We start from the raw sequence: 24,480 nt of genomic DNA on the forward strand, positions 1-24,480 counted from the left end.
GGGTCTCAGCGGCTCCCACCCGGCAGAGGTGCATGTCCTTCTGTGTGTTCTTCTACAGGAACCTCAGCGTGAAGTCTCTCTCAGAGGTCTTGAGGATGGAGGAAGAGGAGGAGGAAGAAGAGGAGGAGGAAGGCCACACTCTGGAAGTCGATGGGCCGGCTCTGGTGCCGGGGAATGCCGAAGCCAACAGGATGTGCCGAACGCAGCAGCCAGCACAGGCTGAGAAAGGTCACGGGGTGCCCGTTGAGTAAGTCCCCACCACTCTGCAACTGGAGGGGCGATGGTTGTCCGAGCAAGCTGGCTAGGCCTTGGCAGCTCAGTTGTGGAGCACCTGGCCTGCCTCCCAGGGTGGAGCGTGTGTCCCCCAGAGCCCTGGAGCTGGCCTGGGGGTGTGGGACTGGGCAGATGCAGTGCACTGAACACCACAATTGTCCTCCAGCTGTGGCCTTCTATTGACAGCGAGGAGCTGCTCATGTCTTTCATGCCTCCCTGGGTGGTCCTCTGAAATGAAGAGAGAGAGAGAGAGAGAGAGAGAGAGAGGAACAGGACAGAGCGCGTGAGCAGGCCTCCGGCCCAGAGCCTACAGGAGGCCACAGGATGTATCTAGAACGTAGTATTGTTTTCACGTTTCTTGTATTTATTTTCAAAGCTTGTTTCTATTTTAACACAAAATCCTGGCCTTCCTGTTGGCAACTGTGACTTACAGTCTATTCGGGGAGGGGGGATTTGTGGGTGTGGCTGAGAGAGGGAAGGTGGAGGGCCGGCTCCAGGCTGCCTGAGCCCACTTCTCTCCCCATCTTTCCACTGTGGTGTAACGGGCGGCTTTGGTGGGCATCTCCATTTTCCAGTTGACAACAGTGAGGTGCAGGGAGGGGAAGTGCCTTGCTTGAGCTCACACAGCTGGCAGTGGTAGAGCCAGGATGAGCAGCCGGGGCCTCTGACTTCAGAGCTCGTGTCCTGGACAGCCTGGCTCCCGGCACAGGCTGAGCCCCAGGTCGGGGCTGTCTGGCTCGTGTTGGGACCAGGCACCTCTCCTTCCCTGCCAGAGAGCCCGTGAAACAGATGGTGTCCCTGAAGCCACAAGGCCTGCAGACAGCCATGGCCAGAGAGGGGCACATGCCAGGCCTGGGCTCTGCTGGGACAGCGACTCTAGGCCCCGGTGTGCCATCGTCCCCTGCTCTGGGTGCCAAGTCCGAGGCGTCCCATCAGAGCAGTGCGAGCAGCCTGCCGGGAAGCGGCTTCTCTGAGCGCCTGCTGCCAAAGACTCTGCACCACGCTGGCGGGCCCCACGCAGAGGTGAGTGTCCTTGTGGGGACCCGGCCTCGGAACCTGGACATTTCCCCCACCTCCTGGGCTCTCCGCCTCTGGCCCTGGCTCATGCTACTCCTTCTGCAATGCCTGCTGCGCCTGTCCCTGCCAGCCACTGTCCCGCCCCTGTTCCAGGAGCACCCGTTCCTCCCTTGAGAGAACCTGTAGCCCACTGCTTATATGGGAGCCCTCCAAAACACGCGTGGAAAATGGAATTACACATTGTTTATTAGGTACGCAAAATTTGAAATCCATGGATCTGAGGCACCTTCAAAATGTTCCTGGGAAAAACGCCTATCATGGAAAAACTCGGCATGGTTCAAAAACTTTTTGTACCGTAGTAAACTTAGCATTTAATATGATTTTCCACGGACCTCTGCAGCAGGCTGGTATCGCCCTGAGCCTGCTTATCAAGCCAGGGCACCCTAAAGTTCTTGACACAGTGGGGTTTGCATCCCGAGAGCAGTGATTCTGGAGGGCCTCCAAGGATCCCAGAGCATGGTGGAAGTGCAGCTTACGCTTTGCGTCCTGTTGGAGGGGAATGCACACGCAAACACACTTCTGTGGTCCTGCCAAGCCCATGGGCAGCCCTTGGCACTCCTCACCATGAACCTGCGGAGTGCAGGCACCTGTGTCTCTCTGTTCTTTTTGCCCGGAATTAAAGCCCGGACCCAGGGGGTACACATGGTTGATGGGGTTTATTTTCCTATTAGATTGGGCCTCGGCATTTCTGCAGTCAGGTGAGACCACAGCAGGCCAGGCCCCAGCCAGAAGATACAGGAATAAGACTTGCTCCTTTTCCTCTCTCTGTTCCGTGTCTCCCCTAGCGTCTCTCCCAAGGGCTCCGGCTGCCACTTGCCCGAGGGTCTTGTCGGGCTCTGGAGTCCTTGCCATTTGCCAGCCACTTTCACTTAGGGCCTGGGGACCTGAGGACTCTCACCCCCTGGGCCTGGCTCTGGGGGGCTGGGCCTGCTCCCCATCTATGAACCGCTGGAATGTGAGGCCCAGGCTAGGATTTGGGAAGGGCTTCCTGCTGTGCCCTGGGCACATTCCTCACGCTTAAAGGGATACTGCCTGTTTCAGGAGCCTTGGATGGCATCCCCCGAGACAGACAGCGGCTTTGTGGGCTCAGAGACCAGCAGGGTGTCGCCCCTCACGCAGACCCCGGAACACCGGCTCATCCACGTCAGGTATCCTGGGACTCTGCCACTGTCCCATCACGGTCACACACAGGGCATAGCCTGGGGGTCAGAGTGTTCGTGATGCCCCAGAACAGGGGTGCGTGGTCTGCGCAGACACCGGCCCTCGCTGTTCCCGCTGCCCCCCTGCAGTATTCCTGGCTCCAATCTTCCTGATACGGGGAGCAGAGGCTCAGAGAGGGCAAGCGACTTCGCCAGCATCACGCAGCCCATCTGTGACAGAACAGGGAATTATTATTTGTTGAGCAAGTGAATGAGTACACCAAAGCAGCAGGGAGGGCTGCATGAGGTGCACAGGGGACAAAGACAAAAAACACGCCTGTGGTTACCTGGGGCGGAGATTGGGCTGGACCCCAAAGAGAAAAGAGAGCGCAGAGGGGCCGTCACTGAGCCTGCTGGCTGCTGACCAGGCACAGGTGCCCCGGAGGCCTGCTTGGCAGCCCAGTGGTGCACAACACAGAAAGGATTGGACGTCCTATTTCTCTTTGTTTTCTAGAAGGCAGGTGGAGCTCTATTATTGCCCGTGTGTGGGCTGCCAGGTGGACTGCTAGGTGATTATAAAGAAGTGGCTGGGTGACGTGGGTCGTCCTTGGGATGTGAGCTTCCGCGGGCGGGGAGAGCGCTGGTTTGGTGCAGAAGAGATCGGCCAGCATGGCCTGAGGGTCTCTCTCTGTGTGACCTCAACGTGTCTGTCCCTCCGTGGTCCCCTAGCACCCCAGGGACATCAAGCCAGCCCTTGACTGCACCTGTGCCTCACGATGGAGCCTCTCACCCCAAGGCCAGGGGTGCTGCCATGCCCGGAAGAGCCAGAGAGCCCAGCACGCCCCGGAGCCGAGCCCAGAGGCCCCTCTCCAGCCCCAGCAGTCCGCCGCAGCCCAGGAGATCCGGCTTCCGCGGGGAACGGGCCCCGCTGGCCGAGATGGGTGAGTGGATGGGTCTGCAGGTGGCGGAAAAATCAACCAAGAGAAAACCTTGCGCCACCCTTCGGGATACGCCGTAGGTGACAGGCCCCGTGTCAGGAAATCTGAAGTCGCTCTCGTACACCAGAAAGCGCCAGGGCTGACATTTTGGGGTAGAATCTGGGAGCTGTCTTCTCCCCAGTGGGAGTGTGTTTGGTTACACGTGCTGTGTGAATGGTTAGTCCCTTTTGTCCCCACACGTGGGCTCGTGAATACTTTGCATGTCTATAAAACCTGTATGTGATTCAGTCTTTTACCTTTGAAGACTTATTGAAACAAGACAATCACACAGACATTGAGGAATTTTCACAAAGAACAGATACCAGGAAACTCAGTGTGATCACAATCCCAGAATCCTACCCGGGGCTCTTCCCGGCCCTGCCAACCACCCCAAACATAGCCCACGTCTGACTTCTAACACCTCACGGTAACTTTGCCTCTCTTTAAAAGGTATGGATGGCTGGGTGTATTTTATTTGAAAGGTGGACAGATAGGCGGAGTTCTGTTCACTGGCTCTCTCCCCCAGGTATCCCAGTGGGCCGTGTCAAAGCCCTGAGCCGGGAACTCAGTTCAAGTCTCCCACGTGAGTGGCAGGGGCCCCAGTACTTGAGTATTATTGGCTGCCTGCCAGGGCACATGGCTGCAGGAAGCTGGCATCCAAGACGCAGGCATCCCAAGCAGCAGCTTAGCGCTCTGCATCTGAACACCGGCCCCCTGCCTCTTTGTATGGTGCATCATTTTAAGTCATTTTTATTAAACTTTTTTTTTGAGATCTTTGTATTCTCATGCAGTTTAAGACACACTGCAGAGATTCCAAGTGCCTTTCCCAGTCCCCCGCCCCCACCCCCACTCCCAGACCACAGCTTGCAAAGCTGCAGGGCCAGGTTGCAGCCAGATGTTGACACTGATGTAGTCAGGACACAGGAAGCTCTGATACTGAGGATTCTTGATGTTGCCTTTTTATAGCTACCCCCTCCCCCGCCATCCCTGATCACTAATCTGCTCTCTGTTTCCGTACCTGTCATTTCAAGAATGGAGTTATATATGGAGTTGTATACTATGTAGCCTTTGGGGCCAGGCTTCTGCCCTTTGCGTCATCCCCTGGAGACTCCTCTCCATTGCTCCTTGCATCCAGAGCTGGTCCTTTGTGTATAGCCCAGCCCAGGAATGTTGCCACGGAGTTGCTGTTGTAAATGCATGGGCGGTTTGTAACCTTTGACCACTCTCCGCAGGAGCTCCCACACAGGGTGAAGGTGGCACTGTGATTTCCCAAGGACAGGGAGGCACTGCAGCCAGTCCCGCAACAACACAGTCAGGCAGTTGACTCTCTGTAGGGGCCAATTCCAGATCTTGTGGTTCCGTGGTATTGGGAGGAGGGGGGCGGGGCCAGCTCAGTGTCCCATGCTCCCAGCCAGAGCCACGACTTCCGGCTCTCAGGTCTGTAGCTCATGGACCACATCAATTCTGACCTCTGTTGCCACGGTCTCCTCGCCACCCTTCATTCTACCCACACAGGTTTAAGCTTCGAGGGTTTTCTGCTCCGACTCACTTGTATCTCTCTCTGTCTGCCTAGCGACCCCCGGCTCCGAGTTCGAGAGGCCAAAGCAGAGTGCTGGACAGCTCCTCCCCAGCAGGACAATCAGCCCAGCCCCGACCCCGGCCCCAGCTGCCCCTCTGCCCTGTGCACCTACAACGGGGACCGCCCCCAACTTCCTTGTCAGCAGGGCGGGCCGAGAGTAAGTGGGGTACTCAGGAACTCAGATCCACTGTGCAGGCTGGAGACTGATACCCCTGGGAGGGGGAGGGGTGGCTGTGCTGGGGCCCCTGCCTCAGCTCAGGGCTGTGTCTCTGGGGTCGCATGGATCCAAACACTTTGAGGACATTGCTCCAGGTGGCGGGAACCGACCTAGCCGCTGACCGCTGACCCTCCCCACCCCCGCCCTCACCCGCACCCCCACCGCCACCCCCAGCCCCACCCCACAGGTCTGCCCTGCCCAGATAGGTTGTCTGCAGTTTGCACATCCACTGTACTTGTCTGTCCTCCCCTCCAAGGAGTTGTTCCAATAAGGTCATTGTTCCCTGCTTGGCGAGGAGAGATGGGAAAATAGCCGGTCCAGTCTCTTACCCCCTTGTTGGTGGCTCTGGGCCCATGTCCATCACAAGCATTTGCAGGTGGAGTGTCGGACTTGGAATGCCCTGGGGAGAGCACTGGGCAGGCTGCCCCAGCCCCCCAAGGCCCGTGTGGCCAAGTGGCCCATGTGCAAAGCCATATTGGCTGCTGGCATTTGATTCCTTGGTCTGGGCTTAGTGAGTTTGCCCCTGCGGTCTCCTGTGATCTCAGTGTAGGAATTTGCCTATGGCCTGTGGTGGTCCAGGCCCTGGGAAAGCAACAGTGGACCAGATATTGTCTTGGCCTCACAAAGCTCATGGCCTTGTAGGAGGGACAAACCAAGAATCAGGCAGTTGCACCCCAGTGTGAGGGTATGGTAGTGGCAAAGATGTACAGGACTGTGGGAACACAGGGAAGGGGCTTGTAGCCCAGGTAGAAGCTTCAGGGAGGGCTTCCTGGAGGAAGTGATGTCTCAGCCCACATCAGAAGAAAGAGAGAAGAGGATCTCCAGCAGAGGGGACAGCATGTGCAAAGGCCCCAGGCGAGAGAGTGCCCATTCCCTTTGAGCTCATGATGGCTGCATCCCTGAGTGTGAGGTGGTGAGGTGCGGAGCACTGAAGGCCTGGGAGAGACTCGCAGGGCCTCCAGTGCCGTGGTTAGCTGTTTGGATGGCAGCTCGGCCAGAGAAGGCATTGGCCGACTGTCCCTTGAGTGCAGAAAGGCTCGCCCTCAGGACGTGAGGGGCACTGCCAGCAGGCAGCGGTGTGGTCTCAGGCTGCTATGGGGGTGAGAACAGAGGCCGGGAGACAGGAGACAGCTACTGGACTGTCTCTGCCAGGACTCCAGGCAGGACGGGGGCAGGGAGGCAGAGGGGTATACTTGAGAAGACAGCTGTGCGCTTGGTGGTTGATCAACTTCAAGAGTCGCTGGAGGATGGGGAAGGATCTAGAAAGTCTCAGGTCGCTGGCCCATGGCCCGAGATGCTGCATGGGGAGATGGAGCAAGTCTGCAGGGCGGGGCGACCCCAGAGCAGCTCAGGAGCACTGAGGACTCCACACGAGACTAGAGACGGGAAGTGACCCCCCATGAGCGCTTCAAGCCCCAGACCCATGAAGCCCTGGTCAGCGCCTTGGGCCTGGGACTGGAAGCTGGAGCGCTCCCTGGCAGGGGTTAACTGGTGACCTCACCCTCCTGCAGCCACTGCCCCGCCCCCTCAGCCTTCACCTTGGAAACCCCAACAAGCGTCTCCCTGGGCGTTGCCAGGGGAGCTCCCTGCCTTGCCCACACCACACAGACACAGCCAGAGACAGGGCGCCCCCGCCTGCTGGCCACTCATCCGAGAGCTCTGCAGGTGACACCCACAATTCTAGGGGCCACCAGGCGAGGAGTAACCCGAGGGGAGCCTGCACCCCAGAAGCCAGCCTGAATGAGTGGATGTGGCCTGCACCAGCCCACAGCACAGCCATGCAGTGCCCAGACGTGTACGCTGCTCCGTGGGTAGTGGATCTGGGAGTCGGGCCGGGGGTGTGTAACTTGTCTGTCATAAGCCAGCAATGCCCAGACCACAGGACCTTAGCGATGCCAGGACTGATTGAAGAGATTCTAGTGGCTCAGTGCCATACCCTGTGGATGGGGGGCTGGGCTGTGTTTGGGGTCTCACGGTGGGGGGGGGATGTCACAGCAGCCTGGCAAGCAGAACCCTGCGCCTCCCAGCCTGCTCACATCCACCCTCCAAGTCCAGCAATGTAGGAAGGCTCTGGGGGGCCTGTAAGCTATGCACAGTCCTCTGCTCCCTTTTGCGGCCTGGGTGCCATTCAGCAGTGTTTCCTGTGTGTCTCTGTAAGGGGGGGTCCCGGGGCTATCTATGAGATGGGGAAGCCCAGCCGCTGCCAGTGGCTCCCTCTGTGGTCTGGGAGACAGGTGCACCCAAGGGTCAGGCATAGAGACATGGCCTGGAACAGCAGCAGGAGCCTGGGGAGTGTGGGAGTGAGCCGTGGAGCCAGGCAGAAAGGAACCGGGTGTGGATAGATGGATGGAGATCTGAACGGGGACCCCAGCCAGTGCTGTCTGCATGCCTCTCTGTGGCTTGAGATGCAGGCACCTGTGGGCGAGGAGGGGCCAGTCTCAGAGCAAGGGTCTCCTTTGCCTGCGAAATGTGCAGGAACATGAACTCAGAAAGGCGCCGAGATGTGTCACAGACGTAGTGATCACACAGGAGTTCCAGAACCCTTGGGCAGCTTGTTGGACGCTTGTGCCTGCTGGAAAGGACCACAAGGCTGCTGCATCCAGGCAGTCCCCTGGGGGACGCTGCCGTAGCTCTGCTCCTTGGGCATCTGAGCTTTGTTTCTGTCCTCATCCCCTCCCCAGCCAGGCCATCCGCGAGCTGCAAGAGGAGGTGTCGCGGCTCCGTCTGCGGTTGGAGAGCAGCCTGCACCGACCGCCCCAGGGCAGCCCCGTGCACCCAGCGTCTGCCTCCCACTCCCCTGCCCGGCCCTGGGACCGGCCATTGGACTCCTCAGCCACCCGGGGCTCCCACTTTGGCAGGTAGGTGACCCCGGACGCCCTTCTCTGTGCCCATGGGAGCCACAGGAGATAGAAGGGACTGCACTGTGGCTCCCCCTGGACCTAGCGTGCACTCAAACACTGCCCATTCACTAGTTCCCTCATTCATTAGCTCCTCCAAGTGCACGAAAGCCCTCCTGTAACTCATGTTAGTAGTAAAGCACAACACGGTGAGGGTCCCGGAGCCCACGCCCAAGTGGAGAGCCAGAGGCTCCCAGCACGCCCCCCAACCAGTGGGACTCCCATGCAGGTTTCTGTGGGAGGGTGCTGGGCCACGGGTTCTATTGCCATTGTCCTAGCTGTCCTTCCAGGAATCCTCTGAGAGCCCATTGTTCTTTTTATCCCCATTTGACAGATGCGGGAATTGGGGGCCAGAGGTGCTCAGAGCCGCTTTCTGGGAAGCCGTCTCCAGGATCCTGGGCTCTGGCTTCTGCACCCTCCTCCTCCCATGGTGGAGGAAGCATTTCTGGGCCATCTGTGACCAGGCTGCACAAAACCACATCCAGTGACGTCACCCCCTTTCCCTTTCACAGTAAATCCACAGAGAGATTGTCCGGGGAGCCGGGATGTGCAGAGCAAGCTTCGCCCACAGGAAGGCAGCGACCCAGGTCCTCCTCGGTGCCCCGGCTGCCCCTGGGTAAGTGGCCACGTGCCAGGACTGATTTCTGAAGACCAGGGCGTGTTGGCACCGTGGGTGGGGACCGCAGCAACAATGCCCATTGTAGGGATTCTGCATGGCTGTTGTAGGCTATCGCACGGCTCCAAATCTCAATCCACTTCTCTTTCCAGATTTATTTAGTTATTTATTTGAAAGGCAGAGCGACAGACTGGGAGCAACAGGGTGGGTTTAGGGTTCTTCCATCTGTTGCTTCATTCCCCAAATGGCTGCCTCTGCCAGGCTGGGCCAGACTGAAGCCAGGAGCCTGGAACTCCAATCAAATGTCCCATGTGGGTAGCAGGGACCAAGGATTGGCCCGTCCTCTGCTGCTGTCCCAGGTGCTTTAGCAGGGAGCTGGATCAGAAGCCAGGTTGCTAGGACTTGAACCAGCACGCATGGGATGGTGGCCATGGCTCAACCACTGTGCCACAGCACCTGCCCCCACAGTGCACTTCTGGTAACAGCCATTGCATACAGCACACCGACCAGGTGCCAGGTCTTTAAGTACTTCACCTCACCTTACCCTCACCGTGGAATGGGTCACATTATCCCCCTGCTTCAGATAAGGACACCAAAGCCAGGGAACACAGGGCACTTGCTGGAGGAACGTGGCTCAGGAGCCAGGGGCCAGGATTCCACTCCAGCCTGTCTCAGCCAGGCTTTTTATGGGCTCTGAGTTAGAGGCACAGCCGGCTGTGGAGTAACCGTGGCAGCCGCCTCCTGGGATTGCTGCCCAGAGGCTGGGCTGGCACACTCAGTGTGCGGACAAGGCCTCGTGCAAGGCAGGCAGGGCTCCAGGTGTGTGTTGCCATTCTGATGGAGCAGGCTGGGGATGAATACCCAGGCATCCACCCCAGAGCCTGAGCTCCCGATAGGCGCTCTCCTGCCTCTGGGGCCCTCGGCCACCTGCCCCCTCTCACGCCCCGCCTCTTTGTACCCCAGGTTCCGAATCTGAGCGTCCCTCCCCACAGCTGTTGTCTGAGAAGAGCAGGACCCCCGAGGACGAGGCACAGGTGGCTCGGGACGGAATGAGAGTGGTGGGCAGCACCAGGCGCCCAGACAGGGTCACCTTCCGGGGCCAGTACACAGGTGGGTAGGCAAGAGGGAGGGCTGGGCTGGGCTGGGCCAGTCTCTACTGCCATGGCTGGCCTCCTCCCTTCACCCGGTGGGCCGTTCACATTCCGTTTTCCAGGTGTTCTGTGATGGGAAAAATATCAGGGAGCATTTGTTCACTCATTCATTCACTCCATTCATTCAGCAGTTTCTGATGCCTCCCCTTCGCCAGGGCTCGTGCTCGGTCCTGGGCATCACGTGGATCATCGAGAGGTTCATGACCTTCTGTTCCCTGCCAGGGTGGACACTGACCCTCAGCGCCCACACCTGGCTGACCCCTGGGACCTGGTGCCAGGGTCAATGTGTCCCATGTACGGGGCACGTGGCGCACAGGGAAGCCTGAGATGACAGCCGGTGGCGTCTCAGAGTGCTTAGCGTTCTGAATACAGATGAGGATATGGTTCACGTGGGATGCCAACTGCACGAACCCGATCCCAGCTTGGCAACAGTGAGGGAGTGATGGCGGTAGGGGCCGCCCGCCACTAGTGCCACGTCCACACGGCCGAGTGTGGCAGGAGGCAGGGGGCGCATCCCTGCCCTGTGCTGTGCTGTGAGTGAGACGGCAGCCCCGAGGGGCAGGGAGAGCAGCAGGAAGTCCACGGCCCAGCGCGACACCCAGGGGGCAGGGGGCAGGGGGCAGGGCCCAGGGTGTGAACGTGCAGGGCTCGGGAGGCGCTGCCCTCTGAGCGGCTTCAGCAACCTGCAGAGGCTCTCATCGGAGCCCCAGGCGTGGGCCAGGCAGGAGATGGTGGGCGCCCAAGGCTCATATCCATGAGCGCTTTCCACCTGCCAGCCCTGTGTGGGAAGCCTCAACGGATAACAGCCCCATTCTGTCCTCCCGGCGACACTAGGAAACCCACACCGTGATAATCCCATTTCACGGGCACTCAGAGCACAGGGGGAAGACGCCACTGGTGTCACGCCCGAGCTGTTCCAGGCAAAGCAGCACCTCCACCATCGGCACTCCTGCCTGCCTGCTCTCAGGCCCGACTCAGGTCGCGCTTGTTGAACGCTCCTGAGCGTCAGAGCCAGGCAGCTGCTCCCAGGCTCTGAGATGCAACCAGGAGGAGTCTGGAGAGGCTTGGACTCATCAGATCCGTGTGTTCTATGTATGTGTGTGACGGTATGTCCACGCTTGTGCACATACATGACACATGTCTGCTCACATGACAGCCGGATAGAGAGACCTATTTAAAAAAAAAAAAAAAACATTTGGAGGAAGAGGAGAGGGGTCTTTGTCCCAGAATCCTCCCCCAGTTCTGCTTCTGTGCAGGGCCTGACACTGAGCCTTGTGGCTTCCTTCCCCAGGTCAGGAGTACCAGGTTTGGCCCCCCAAGGCTGTCCCGAGAGACGCTGGTGCCGCCTCTTGTCCTAACTGCCAGCCCGCTAGGACCCGTGACTCAGGTAAGGGCTGGTGCCTGGAGGCTACAGCTCCCTGCGGTGTGGGGAGTGTGTCGCTGGCCAGAGTGGGCCTGCGCTGAGCTCAGCACCGGGTGGTAGCTGCGGACAGGGGCCAGGATTCTTCTGGAAGTCCCAGCCCTGCAGGGTGCCTGCTGTTACACTTGTCGCCCCAGGCGACCTAGGAAGTCCCTGCAGGTCCTGAGAGGTGGGTGCCTGGCAGCAGGGAGCTGGAGGCGGTGCTTTGGTTTCATCTCCCACCCCACCCCCCGTCCCCATCCTCCCTCCACAACCTCTCCCTGTCCCCCAGTCACTGAGAACCGGCCACCTACTCTTGGTTCTGCCACTGACTTGCTGTGCACCCTTGGATCGGTTCCTTGCTGTCTCTGAGCCTCAGGCTCTGAGTCCACATTGGAGGAGGTGGTGTCTGAGGCCTTTTCTTCCCATGATGATGGATGATGGAGCTGTCATTGATTAGGCTCCCACTGTCCACAAGGCATCAGGCAGAGGATTGTGCCTATCAATCCATGCAATTCTATGAGGTACTAATATTACATCCATCTTACAGATGAGCAAACTGAGGCTCAGATTAAGTAACTTGCCCGAGGGCACACAGGTTACCCAGGCATTTGGATCAGTGGTTAAAGCACAGCTTGGGAAGCCCGCCTCCCACATCCGAGTGTCTGGGTTTGAATCCCAGTCCTGCTTCCTATTCCACCTTCCTGCTAATGTGCATGAGGGTGGGGGTGGGAGCAGCAGATGACCCAAGTACTTGGGTCCCCGCCACCCATGTGGGAGGCCATATTGAGTTCTGGACTCGTGGCTTTGGCCTGGTCCAACCTTGGCTGTTGCAGGCATTTGGGGAATGAACTCATCAATGGAAAATCTCTCTCTCTGTCTCTCTGTCTCTCTCTGTCTCTCTACCCACTCTCTGTCTGCACTGTGCCGCCCAGGCCCACCCGGGGGTTCCAGGTCCTCTCCTGACCTCTCTCCTTTCTCTTCCAGGCGGTGCTGCCACCAAGGACCCCCTGGGGCCCCATCCCACGGAGACGCTCCGATGTCCCCTGTGCGGTCAAGTTGGGTTCCCCACCGAGGGAGACAGCTCAGGCCCGGCCACCTCTGGTAGGGACAGCACTCTGTGTCCAGTGCTGGGGCCCCGGGCGAGTCTGGTGGTGTGGTTGCCGCCCCCACAGGGAGGAGTGGTCTCCCCAGGGGGAGGCACGGCAGGGTCCAGCTGTCACGGGGACGGGAGGCCGGGCCTGCCCACGTGGTCAGACTCTGTGGCCTTTCCTCCCCCCACAGGGGCAGAAAAGGCCGCCACGAGGAGAAACGCACCTGCAGCCTCCAGCCCCAAGCAGAGGAGCAAGCGGGCGGGGTCGCCGGCAGGGCCGCCCCCTGGACTGTGGTACCTGGCAGCCACGCCTCCAGCAGCCGCGCCTCCAGCCTTCACCTACGTGTCCTCAGTTCCCGTCATGCCTTACCCGCCAGCCACCGTGTAAGCTCCTCCCCGTCCCACTTCCCCGCCTCTGCCCGAGTTGGCAGAGGGCAGCGTCAGGAGCTGAGAACCCGAGCGCCACATACCCCCGTGCTGCCCTCGTGTGGGTAACGTATGGTACAAGCCTGACACGCACGTGGTTGCTCAACAAACCCTGAGCATACCCTGGGGCAGGGAGTGTCTGTCCTGGCAGAGGGGCCTGCTCCTGGGAACTCACAGCCCCCAGGGAGACCTGGGACCCTCAGCGTCTTCTGTTTCCTGTGACCCTTCACAGTGAGCCAGCAGTGAGCACCCACTCCTGTTTTTTTTTTTTTTTTTTTTTTTGTTCTTTTTTTTTTAGTAGACTTTAATAGGACCAGTTCGGTTGATTGATTTTAAATTTGTATTTGAGAGGGAGAGAGAAAGTGTGCATGTGCTGCCACCTGCTGGTTTATTCTCCAAATGCAAACCATAATAGGGCCTGGCCAAGGCCAAAGCTGAGAGCTGGGAGCATAATCTAGGTCTCCCACGGCCGGTGGCAGGAACCCTACTGCTTGGGCCATCACCACCGCCTTCCGGGGGTGTGCCTTATTGGGCAGCTGGGACGAGGAGCTGAGCTGGGTACTGGACCCAGGTACTCCAGTGTGGGTCATGGGTGCCCTAACTGGCGTCTTGGCCACTAGGCCAAACGCCCACACGGAGAACAGGTGTGGGTTTACAGAGCAGGAAGTGCGGAGAGGTCGCATCTACCCCGCCCACCCCCAGCTTCCCCTACTGGCAGCCCTGTACGTGAATGTGGGGCATTGTCACCGTTAGTGAACCCCCCATCGACAGGGTTTACCGAGGTGTCCTTGGGGGTCCGCTGACTCCACCCAGGAAGCCACGCCCCCTGAGGCTGCTCTTGGCCGCGGCAGTGTCCGCCGACCTTGCGGTTACGGAGGTGTGCGGGGCAGGCGCGTGGGCACTGGAGGAGGAAGCCACCTTTGCCGGCCCTTGGAAAAGAGGTGGCCGTGGAGGCAGAAGTGGCTCAGAGCTGGTCGGAATCCTGCCTGCCCCTCATCGGTGCGGTGGTCTTGGCAAAGCTGCTCCGGCTCTGAGCCCGAGTCTCCCGCTCTAAAGTGGAGCCGTGAGAGGACCAGAGGTGACGGAGAGCCGAGGCGAGCTCAGAGCTGCGGACCCGGCAGCTTGGTCATCGCGCTGCTCAGTACCGTGGTTCATAAGTAAGAAGACGGCTGAGTGATTGGGTGCGACCTGACAGGATTGTGTAGGGGGGACACCTGGCCAGCTGGGCGGTCTGTCTCGTCCCAACCGTCCCCAGCAGGTTCTCTGCCTCTGTTTCCCCCAGCTGTAAAATGGATCTGAATCTCTAGAAGCCCGTGTCTGTGGGCAGTGAGGGCCTGGCTCACGGGGAGTGAGAGCTGGTGCGTGGCGGGAGCCGGGGCCTGGGTCCCGTCCAGCCCGGTGCCTCTGTCCACCGGCCAGGCCTCGGCATGCAGTTTCCTGCTGCTCTCCCAGCAGAGGCCGGGCAGGTCCCGCCGTGGTGCCGTGAGCCCATGCCACGTGCTCAGGCCCTGGTGGGAGTGGGTGCAGACACCTGCCCGTGTTCTGACTCATTGGACAGGGGAGGGTTTGCCTGGAATGTGGTGGCCTGTATAGGAGCCGAGGGGTGTCTACTGCCCTGATGCCCCCTTTTGTATCTTTCCAGGCTCTGTTCCATGGGCACAGCCAACCGGCTTGCTGTCTGCAGGCTTGGATGGGCCGCAGAGAAAGGGGAAAGGCCCTCAGCTTTAGTGGGCAGTGGTTGCCGGATAACCTTGGGTCACTTTGCTCTCCTGTGCCTCACTTTCGTCCTCTGTGAAATGGGTTGTAGTGAGGAGGAAATGAGCTCATGCCTGGGAACCCTAGTGCTGCTAAGGCTGCTAGAATTTGAGCAGGGACCGCCCTTGGGTTTCTCCAAGCTGCTCCCTTGGCAGCACTGAGCATGCTCAGTGGCCAGGGCCAGGGCGCGGCTTAGAAAGCTAAACGGACCTCTACTGCCACCTGCTGGTCAGCCGCCCTAATGGCCCTACAGCCCTAAATTAGGAACTTAGGAGGGGACTTTCAGACCAGGCTGGTCATCAGATGGACAGGAGATAAGGGACATGAGAACCTGGTGGTCACACAGGATGGCCCCGAGGGAGGGAGTGTGTGCTGTTGTTCATAGGATGCAAGCAGTCCACTCACTTGGTGTAGAAGCTGTCGACTCCTGCCACTTGCTAATAAGCCCCTGGTAGAGACGCTGGGGAGTCAGGTCTGGGTGCCAAGCCAGCTCTCTGGTGCCCGGCCTGAGTCACTCACTATTTTTGTAGAGTAGGACCCTGGCCTGCCAGTGCAAGGATCTTGACCTGAAGCTGCCCACGGGCCCTGCCCTGGGAGGTAGCTCGCGATGGCCATTTTGGCTGGGAAAATAGAGACCTTGAAAAGGGATGCAACCTGCCCCAGGTTCTGCAGCTGACCAAGCTGAGTGACCAGGACCAGGAGCAGGCCTCCAGGGCTGGTGCAGCTGCTGCTGGTCTGTGAAAGGCAGATGGTGGTACCGGCTGGCACGTGGGTACCAGAGACGGAGACGCCCACCCAGAGGCGGGCTCTGCATTTAAACATTGCTGTTCCCCTTCGCCCTTGCACACGGAGCTTGGGCAGTGCTTATTATTCCTCCTTTATTTTATTTTTAATTTTTTTTAAATTTTTTATTTGTTTTTTGTCTGGAAGGCAGAGAGAGAAAGAGAGATCTCCCATCCAGTGGTTCACCCCCAAAACAGCCACAACTTAGCGTGGACCAGCTCAGGCCGACACCAGTCGGGATCTCCTGTGTGGGCGGCAGGCCTCCAGTACTCGAGCCGTCATTGCTGCCTCCCAGGGTGCACATTTGCAGGGAGGTGGAAGGGGAAGCAGAGAGCAGAGCCGGGGTTCAAACCCAGGCCCTCTGATATGGGATGCAGGTGTCCCAAGCAGAGTCTTTGATGAGAATTTCTTTTTTTTTTTTTTTTAAGATTTACTTATTTATTTATTTATTTGAAAGGCAGAGTTACAGAGAGGCAGAGGCGGAGTCTGGGAGGGGGGGTCTTCTATCTGATGGTTCACTTCCCAGTTGGCCACAACGGCCGGAGCGGTGCTGATCTGAAGCCAGGAGCCAGGAGTTCTTCTGGGTCTCCCATGTGGGTACAGGGGCCCCAGCACTTGGGTCATCCTCCACTGCCAAGCAGAGTCTTAACTGGTGCACTGAGCACCCACCTCCCCTACGATTCCCATTTTAAAGGCAAAGAACCTGAGGGCCAGAGAGGAGGCCCAGTGGCCCAGCTGGGGTTCGGAGGTGGGTGGGCTCCAGATCCAGTGCTCCCGTACCCTCTCAGCCCGCTCTGCGGCTAACAAGCACACGTTTCTCTCCCCAGGTACTATGCGCCCCCAGCAGCATCTACCTCAGCCTCCTCGGGCACAGCCTGCGGTCGGGCAGCCCGGGGGCCCCGGCACTCCGTCCAGCTCGACCCGGGTGACCTGGAGGAACTCAGCAGGGCCCTGAGCCAAGCCGTGCGGGTCGCCGAGAGCGTCCGCTCCGCCAGCCGCCAGATGAGCCGCTCGCTGTCGGCCGACCTGCGCCAGGTCCGCGGCCTGCGCGGTTCCTGCCTCTTCTGACTCTCTCTGGAGGCTCCGAGCCAGATGGGGACAAGAGGGCAGGTGCCCCTGTGGTCCCCCAGGCCAGGAGTCAGCTGCAACCACTGAGGCCCACGTCCCGGGCATGGTCTCCCTCCAGCACAGGCCCCGCCTGCCCTGTCTGCCTGCATCCAAACTGGATGGGGCCTTGGCCTGGTCTCCTAGGGCAGTAACTTCCCAGGGGGACCAGCCCCCCAGGGATGCTGTGACCAAGCCCACCTGCGCCTAGTGGCACCTCTGGGACTCTCCTGGTCCTGCACATGTGCCCCTCCTGTGAATAAGATGTCTTTTATACACAGCTGGACAGTTTTCTAAACTGGGGCGTTGTCCTGGCCTTGAATTCCCCTTAGGGGGAAAGGCCAGACCCCTGGAGCAACCCCCAGCCCCCACCTCTGAGCGTTTGGTACCTGTGGGCCATCTTAGGACGTCGGAGCCCCAGCGGGACACATGCCCTCTTCTCCCAGGCTGCACAGGCCTCTCCGTGGGCCTCCTGGGATGGACACCACCCCGTCCACACTGTCCCTCTCGGTGTGTCCTTCCGAGGCCCCAGCTCTTCCCAAGATGCCAGCAGCGTTGAGAGTGGCCAGCTGCATGCCAGGCCCCGGTCTGGGGCAGGACTGTGGCTGTGAGGCCTGGCCATCTCCCACTCCCCACCCCATAGCAGCGCATACCTCAGCATTTCTGGAATGTGTGTGCATCAGTTGATGTGTGTATATTTGAGGCATTAAAAAATCTATTTTCATTATAAGAGCAAATGAAGAAGAAATGAATGAATATTAATCTTCCGAAAAAGCTGCCCATGTCTGAGAGGGTGCCGTCGGCCTGGGGTTCCTAAAGTCCAGTTTGCAGATGGGAGGTTGGTTCCCCGGGCCGGCTTCCCCAGCACACCTGTTACAGGTGTGTGCACCTCCTGACTCTGCCTGCCTCCCCCTGTGCTTATGTCTCCCAGCCCTCCCCCTCTGCTTAGCTCAGCACCACAAACCTTCCAGCTAGGCAGGTGTGCGAGGAGCGTCCATCTGGCCAAGCTGCCAGGTACTGAGGGCCAGAGATAGCACGAGATACACAGCAAGCTGTTGTTTGCAGAAGCCTTAGCCTGGACTTCTCCAGCGCTGCTTTCGGTTGCAAACACAGCTGCCGCTCCCAGAACACCTGCCGGACCCTGATCCCAGAGCTAAGCACCTGATGTGTCCTTGAACCCGCCTGCCCCCATTTCACGGAGGAGCAGAGTGAGGCTGCACGGGGCCTCTGCCAGAGCTGGCTGGGGAGAGCGCCGGACTTTGCCCTCCTGTCTATCTGATGCCCCGGGCCATAGGATTTGTGCCTGTGTCTTGCTCCCTGGACCTGCTTGGTGTTTTTCTTTGCAGCCCTGACCCCTCTCCACCTGGTGTCCTCACCCATCGCCCTCATTGCTCTGCTCTCACGTCCCCGGCTCACCAGGACTTGTGTCTGTTTCCTTGAGTGGTCTCAGCAGTGGCATCCCACCGGAAGTACAGCAACATAGAAAGATTTCGCATAGATTCTGAGCCCCATGTCCAGACCCTCTGGGCACCGAGAGGCACCTCTGTCCACCTGTGTTCTGAGGACACCAGGCTGGGAAGTGGGGGACCCGGGGTGTCCTTGGCCACAGCAGTGGCCACAGCTGATGGAGTCTTGGGCCTGGGGGCTGTGCTCTGAGAGGGAAGGCCCAAAGGGCGCAGGTGCATAAAGTCACAGGAATGGGCTTGGGGCCTGGGCTGCAGATCCTGCACTGGTGGCTGAGGCAGCCACACACAGGCCTGGACGTGTCAGCCCCAACCCTCCTGCCAGCCGAGTGGCGCTGCTTTCCCCGCTCCATGGCAGCCTGTGGATCAGTGGCCCCCTGTGGGGTCTGAGAGTAGCTGCAATTCCAGCATCCGGTTCCGGCCTCTCTGCCACCAGAGTATGCCAAGCCTCAGGCTGCACCCCAAGGGCCCCAAATCATCTCCAGGTGTCTCAGGTAGGCACCCTGAGGACACTTGCATGGAGGGACCCAGCCCCTCTGACCTTGGCCCCAAGTCCCCTGCATCACCCCGCCTTGCCTGGGCAACCTCCTGCAGCCAGGATGCCTGGCACAGCCTCCTCCCAGGCCTTCCTGCCTCCTGTCGGGCCCCTCCCCAATGTCTGATTGCCAGTCACAGCTTTCCGGTGTGGGGGCACCCGCAGCACAGTGGTGATTGGCGCCCAGCCTGGCCTATGTGCCGGGTACTCCAGCAGGGGCTCTCCCAACCAGGGGCGGGGCTCATCCAGGGCCCCGATGGGGCTCCCCCCAGACCAGGCTTCGCCATGAATGAACGAACGAATGACAACCTGACTGGTCCAGCAGTGTTATTGATGAAACCGTGGGAAAGAACAGAGATTAACAAAACAAACAAAAAGGCAGGTGCAGGGGGCGGGCCCCGAGTCCCGGAGCCGGTGCTGTGCCCTACGATTCTGCCTTTTCCTTCTTCCTCTCCTCCTCGTGTTGCTTCTCCAGCGGCTCGCACAGATCCTAGGAGACAGGACAAGCAAGTGCAGCGAGGGCACAAGGGCTCTAACCCTAGCCCTGCCTCTCCCTGCAGGGTACATGGTGAGCAACTAACCCTAGTCCTGCCGCTCCCTGCAGGGTACATGGTGAGCAAGTCGTTTCCCTCCCGCAGCCTGGGCTAGGCACCCCCAAAATAGGGCCCCAGGCCCTCAAGGACCAGTGGCATTTCCTGAGCACTGGAGGTGTGGCAGCCCACTCCCCAGCCTTCCCTTCACGCCCCCTCCCCCCGCCCCACCCTGTGTCTGCTGGGTTCCTGACAGTCTCTGCCGCTGGTCGGGGAGGCAGGCTGTGCACCAGGGGCACCCACCCCTGTGGCTGCAGCTCCTAAGCCCAGGGCTCTGAGGATGGCGGCCAGGGTGGGGAAGGGGGTGTGGTCCTGGGAGGGATGCATCGGCCAAGCAGGTGGGGACCGCTGGGTTTGAATGGTCATGAAAGCGTGTGTCCATCAGAGGAACGGTGACCAGCTCATGGGCCCTGGGGATTTGCAGGTAAGATGGCGAGGGCAATGCCAAGGAAAACCTTTCACTCAACACAGCGTGAAAGAAAAGTAATAAGGAGATCAGTGCCTAGGTGATTCGCACTCGAGCAAATCCGGGACTTGCTGCAGTTTGCATGACACGGAAAACCGCAGCCTGGATTCTCCGCGGTGCAGGTGTTACACAGTAGGGGGGTGGGGTCGGGCCGGGTCTCTGGTGACCCTCCACATCTCTCCCTTGGTTCTGCCTGCTCCCTGCCTGTCAGCCTGACAGGTCCTCTGCATCTGCACCCCGAGTTCACAGGGACTGCTCCCGGCTGGGCTCTCACCCACAGCCCCGGGGCCTCTGACTCAGCGGTGGGTACTTCAAAGCAAGCCACCTGCCTCGCTGCGCAGCCTGGGCTGAGCCACTTTCCCTCTCTGGGCCTATGAGGTTGCCTGCGGTGGGCACTGCACGGCCCCCTGGCTTTACCTTCGTCCAGTCAGTGTAGATGACTTCCGTCTTGTTCATGCCCAGGCACGTGAGGGCTTTGTAGAACTCTTCCAGTTGCTCTGGGCTGGCCTTGGGCTTGTCGGCTGCAGAGGAAGCAAGGCGACTGTGTGAGGGGGCTGCAGGCCCAGGGGGGAAGCCAGGCAGGGCCAAGGGGCTGGGAGCCCAGTCCCCGGGGTGGGTGGGGTCAGGGCAGGCCGGGGGCGGGGTGTGGCTGCCAGGGCACCTACTGTAGAAGGACATTCCCTGTTCCTGCTCATTCCCAGCGAAGAAGGTGAGGAGGAAGCTCCCGGGGTCCCTGAGGAGCAGCAGGTCGGCCACACTATTTCGTATGCCATCTGCAGGAGAGAGGCCTCCGGTGAGACGAGGAGACGGCACAACGGTCACCATCTCAATGGAGGAGGCCACGGAGCCACCAGGGAAGGATCCCTGGCGTCCTGGCGTGCCAAGCCCTGCTGTGTGCCAGGCTGGCACCGAGCACTTGGTGATGAATGTAGGCTCTGGCCGTCAGGGCCTTAGTGCCCATTTCACAGAAGAGGGAGATGAGGCTCAGGGCTCCGCTGAGTGGTGTCTGGTCAGCCCCGTGGGTGTGTGTGCCGTCTCTGTGGGAGGAGTGGGTGTGTAAAAAAAATAGGCTCCAGGGCCAGCGCTTTGGCATAGCGGATAAAGCTGTTGCCTGCAGTGCCAGCATCCCATATGGGCGCTGGTTCAAGTCCCAGCTGCTCCACTTCTGAGCTCTCTGCTCTGGCCTGGGATATCAGTAGAAGATGACTCAAGTCCTTGGGCCCCTGCACCAGCGTGGGAGACCCGGAAGAAGCTCCTGGCTCCTGGCTTCTGATCAGCACAGCTCTGGCCATTGCGGCCAATTGGGAAGTGAACCAGCAAGTGGAAGCCCTCTCTCTCTCTCTCTCGCTCTCTCTCTCTCTCTCTCTCTCCCTCCCTCTGCCTCTGCCTCTCCTTCTCTCTCTGTGTAACTCTGACTTTCAAATAAATAAATAAATATTTTTAAAAATCACCTTTAAAAATTAGGCTCCACCCATAGCTTCCAAAGTATTTAAACAGTGGTTTAAGAAGAGGAAGAGGAAGACGGGGAGGCAGCCTCGGGTTTGAATTCTAGTTCTAAGCATGAGCTGTGTGACCCCAGGGGAACTACTTGGCATCTCTGATTCCTGTTTTCTGGTCCTTGTCCTCTTAGGATTGCTTGTGAGAATCAAGGGAGTTCGTTCACGCAAAGCGCTCCAAACAGCAGCCGGCACAGAGTAAGAAGTCAGAACTGCTGGCTGCTCTGTGATGGCAGTCGGCCAGTCCCGTGTTCTCCGTGCCCGAAGCCTCCGGGGCCTCTGTCCGAGGCCTCCTGCCTTGGGCCCGGGGCTCACCGTGTTTGGAGAGGGTCCCATTCTCTCTCTGGACCCTCACGATGCTGGAGTTATAGAAGCACGTGTTGTTCCTACAGCCAGACGGGAGGTGAGAGACAAACAGCAAGACGGTCAAGGAAAAGTGGTCAGACACGAGTGGAGATTACAGTCGACCCTCCCCATTCCACGCATGGGAAGGCCAAGGCCCTGGGGACGGAGGGACTTGCTGGGAAGCAGGGCCCTGGGTGGGCTGGCGTGGGGGCTCACGTGGTTATGTACTCCCGGAGCAGCAAGGTGTCCTCCTCTTTGATGGCGGTGAAGTAGAAAAAGGCCGCCTGGGTATGCTGCACCAGCTGCTTGTTCTTGGGGTTCCGGAAGGCCGAGGCGGTAAAAAACCACTTGTGGGAGAGCTGGGGGGGAGGGGGGAGCGCTGATGGGGGCTCCAAGCTAAGTCGGGCAGTCGGCAGCCACAAGATCTGGATAGAGCTTTCCCTCCGATTTGCAAACAGGGAAACGGAGGCCCCAGGTGGGGAGCGGACAGGCAGGGGCTCACTCTGGGGGTCAGGCATCCCCCACGAGTGGCCTCTCCCTGCCCTGCACAGAATTGTCCCTTGTTGAGGGACTGTGCATCAGGGAGTCCGGGGAATGCCACCCCGATTCCCTGCGACCCAGGAGGGGAGGGGCAGAGCAAGGACGAAGGGGCTGAGCACAGCGAGAGGGACAGCGGCTGCCCACCCTGGCCCCGACACTCACCCAGTCCAGGGTGGCATTGGTGATAGGGCTGATCGTGAAGTTGGCACACGCTGGGTCCTGGGCATGCAGCAGAGGGAGGAGGCTCAGGACGGCGAGGGCCCAGGGCAGGGCCATGCTGAGACACAGAGGCACTGGAGCCAGGCAGAGCTGGTGGCTGGAAGGCACAGCCACCTTTATAGTGAGCTGTGGGCAGGGCAGGTGGGGCCCAGGGAGGGTCTGCCCCAGCCATGACGCAATCCCGCCTGCGCTTAGGAAATACTTTGCACAAAACCTTCCCCTGGCCGGAAGCAAGGTACAACTTGTAAGTCCAAGTTTACCGTGGATGACTGACCCTGAGAGGGAGGTTATCAAACCTGAGTCTGGCTTATTCAAGGCCCAGGTGACTGGCAGCCTGGAGTGTGTGAGTCCACAGATTCCAATAGAGGGAGGGAGCCTCCCCCTCCTCAGTGGGTTCCCAGGTTTTCATTCACTGAGCTCCCAGAGTTGAGCAAGACCTAAATCAACACTGAATGCATCTGAGCAGGTGCCCCAGATACTGGGGGTTGGAAATGAGACACTGAGTTCCAAGCAAAGGTGGGAACAAGTGCAACAGGGCAGAAGTTCAATGGAGCCCCAGCCCCAGGGCTGGAGGCAGGGACTTTCCCCAAAATGGACACAAGTTGAGCCTGTGTTTCCAGTAAATGTATGCTGAGACCTACTCCTTGCTGACCCCCATGCGATCCCCCAACCCCCAGCCACTAGGTGGGGAACTTCAGCGCCACATCCCCAGTCCTGGAATAGTGCCCTGCCAATAGCGAACACTGGCTAAATGCTGCGGGAGTGGGTGCACTGCCCATTTGCACTGCTACCCCAGGAGTGAGAGCACTGCCACAGGAATCAGCTTGCAATGGTATATTCACAATTTTGTATTCTTGCTCATTTCCTGTAAATTGAATACTTTCTCATGTTTTTGTGTAGTCTGTAGTTCACATCTGGGGGCTGATGTTGGGGTACTGCAGGTTGAGCCCCCACCTGTGACGCCAGCATCTCATCTGAGCACTGGTTCAAGTCTTGGCTGCTCCACTTCTGATCCAGCTTCTGGATAATGTGCCTGGGAAAGCAGCAGGTGCTAGTTCAAGTGCTTGGGCCCTGGCCATCCAAGTGGGAGACCCTGGTGGGAGCTCCAGGCTCCTGGCTTCAGCCCAGCCCCCACCATCGCAGCCCTTTGGGGAGTGAACCAGTGGATGGAAGAACTCTTTCTCTCTGTGTCTCTACCTCTCTCTCTGTCACTTTGCCTTTCAAATAAGTAAATAAATAAATTTTTTTAGAAAGAGAAAATACAAATTAATTGACATCCTAATTCCTCCTATCAGCACACATGCAAAAAAGGTTTGCACTATTAAGTTATATCTCAGGCATGCTGGGAGCCCATCTTCTTGCAACCTGTGGGTAGGGAAGTCCTCCTGAGTTAGAAATAAGCAGTATTTGCAACAGTGGCACAAGACAGCTGAGAAACATTTTTGCAATATTAAATCAGTCCTATCACTCCTAAGTTTGCATCTAGGTGGTTGGCACACACATTCAGTATGAATCTGATTGTGCCACTGGCACCAGACGTCTGAATATTAGTCTCCTGAATGCTTTTTAGTTGCAAAAAGCTTTTTAACTTCAATTTTAAAATTTCAGGGGCACACATTTAGTGCAGCGATTAAAATGCCACTTGGGCCAGCGCTGTGGTGTAGTGGGCTAAGCTTCCACCTGCAGTGCCGGCATCCCACATGGGCACCGGTTCAAGTCTCAGCTGCTCCACTTCCGATCCAGCCCTCTGCTATGGCCTAGGAAAGCAACAGAAGATGGCCAAGCACTTGGACCCCTGCACTCACGTGGGAGATATGGAAGAAGCTCCTGGATCCTGGCTTCAGATTGGCCCAACTCCAGCCATTGTGGCTACTTGGGGTGGGAACCAGTGGATGGACGATCTCTCTCTGTGTCTCTCCCTCTCTTTGTCTGTAACTTTGTCTCTCAAGTAAATAAATAAATCTTAAAAAAAAAAAAAAAAACAAAAAACCACCACTTGGGACGTGCACATCCCAGATCCGAGCACCAGGACTTGAGTCCTGGCTCTGCCCTAGATTCCGGCTTCCTACTGACACACAGCCTGGGAGGCAGCAGGTGACAGCTCACGTACTGGGGCCCCTCCCACTCACGTGGGGCACCTGGGTGGAGTTTCAGAGTCCGGGCTTTGACCTGGCCCAGCCCCACCTGTTTCAGGCATTTGGGAAGTGAACCAGCAGATGGAAGATTCTCCCTCTCTCAATATTTCTGTGTCTCTCTTTCAAATTAAAAAAAAATAGTTTTCAATGTCAGCTTCATTTACATACTTTTGATACCTAAGGTTTTGCTATTGAGGCCTGGTCT

General features: G+C 58.7%; 2 protein-coding genes across 2 annotated transcripts in view; one reads left to right on the forward strand and one right to left on the reverse strand.

The window, feature by feature from the left end:
• AKNA (AT-hook transcription factor) overlaps positions 1–18,704 on the forward strand; it is a 56,537-nt gene extending 37,833 nt beyond the window's left edge. Inside the window, exons 11-22 of the mRNA XM_062207701.1 lie at positions 59–247; positions 1,047–1,296; positions 2,392–2,498; positions 3,219–3,430; positions 5,040–5,202; positions 7,944–8,120; positions 8,672–8,775; positions 9,739–9,885; positions 11,218–11,313; positions 12,313–12,429; positions 12,610–12,802; positions 16,210–18,704. Of these exons, the coding sequence (XP_062063685.1) occupies positions 59–247; positions 1,047–1,296; positions 2,392–2,498; positions 3,219–3,430; positions 5,040–5,202; positions 7,944–8,120; positions 8,672–8,775; positions 9,739–9,885; positions 11,218–11,313; positions 12,313–12,429; positions 12,610–12,802; positions 16,210–16,450 (1,996 nt within the window). The 3' untranslated portion in view covers positions 16,451–18,704. The remainder of the gene's footprint in view (positions 1–58; positions 248–1,046; positions 1,297–2,391; positions 2,499–3,218; positions 3,431–5,039; positions 5,203–7,943; positions 8,121–8,671; positions 8,776–9,738; positions 9,886–11,217; positions 11,314–12,312; positions 12,430–12,609; positions 12,803–16,209) is intronic.
• Positions 18,705–18,796: 92 nt separating this feature from the next.
• LOC133771605 (alpha-1-acid glycoprotein) lies at positions 18,797–22,237 on the reverse strand. Its single transcript, XM_062207703.1, has 6 exons — positions 22,084–22,237; positions 21,598–21,740; positions 21,352–21,422; positions 20,206–20,313; positions 19,958–20,061; positions 18,797–18,974 (listed from the first exon to the last, which is right to left on the reverse strand). The coding sequence occupies exons 1-6, from the start codon at positions 22,195–22,197 to the stop codon at positions 18,909–18,911; spliced, it is 606 nt and encodes a 201-aa protein (XP_062063687.1). The 5' UTR covers positions 22,198–22,237; the 3' UTR covers positions 18,797–18,908.
• Between the last annotated feature and the right edge of the window lie 2,243 nt (positions 22,238–24,480).

The sequence above is a fragment of the Lepus europaeus genome, chromosome 12 (assembly GCF_033115175.1).
Source record: "Lepus europaeus isolate LE1 chromosome 12, mLepTim1.pri, whole genome shotgun sequence".
Taxonomy (NCBI): Eukaryota; Metazoa; Chordata; class Mammalia; order Lagomorpha; family Leporidae; genus Lepus; species Lepus europaeus.

Excerpts from the sequence above, each read along its gene's own strand:
- LOC133771605 (XM_062207703.1), bottom strand. The coding sequence starts at position 22,197 with ATGGCCCTGCCCTGGGCCCTCGCCGTCCTGAGCCTCCTCCCTCTGCTG. Across the intron at positions 21,423-21,597 it reads CTCCGGGAGTACATAACCAC|GAACAACACGTGCTTCTATA; the intron begins GTGAGCCCCCAC and ends GTCTGGCTGTAG. Across the intron at positions 18,975-19,957 it reads TCTACACTGACTGGACGAAG|GATCTGTGCGAGCCGCTGGA; the intron begins GTAAAGCCAGGG and ends CCTGTCTCCTAG.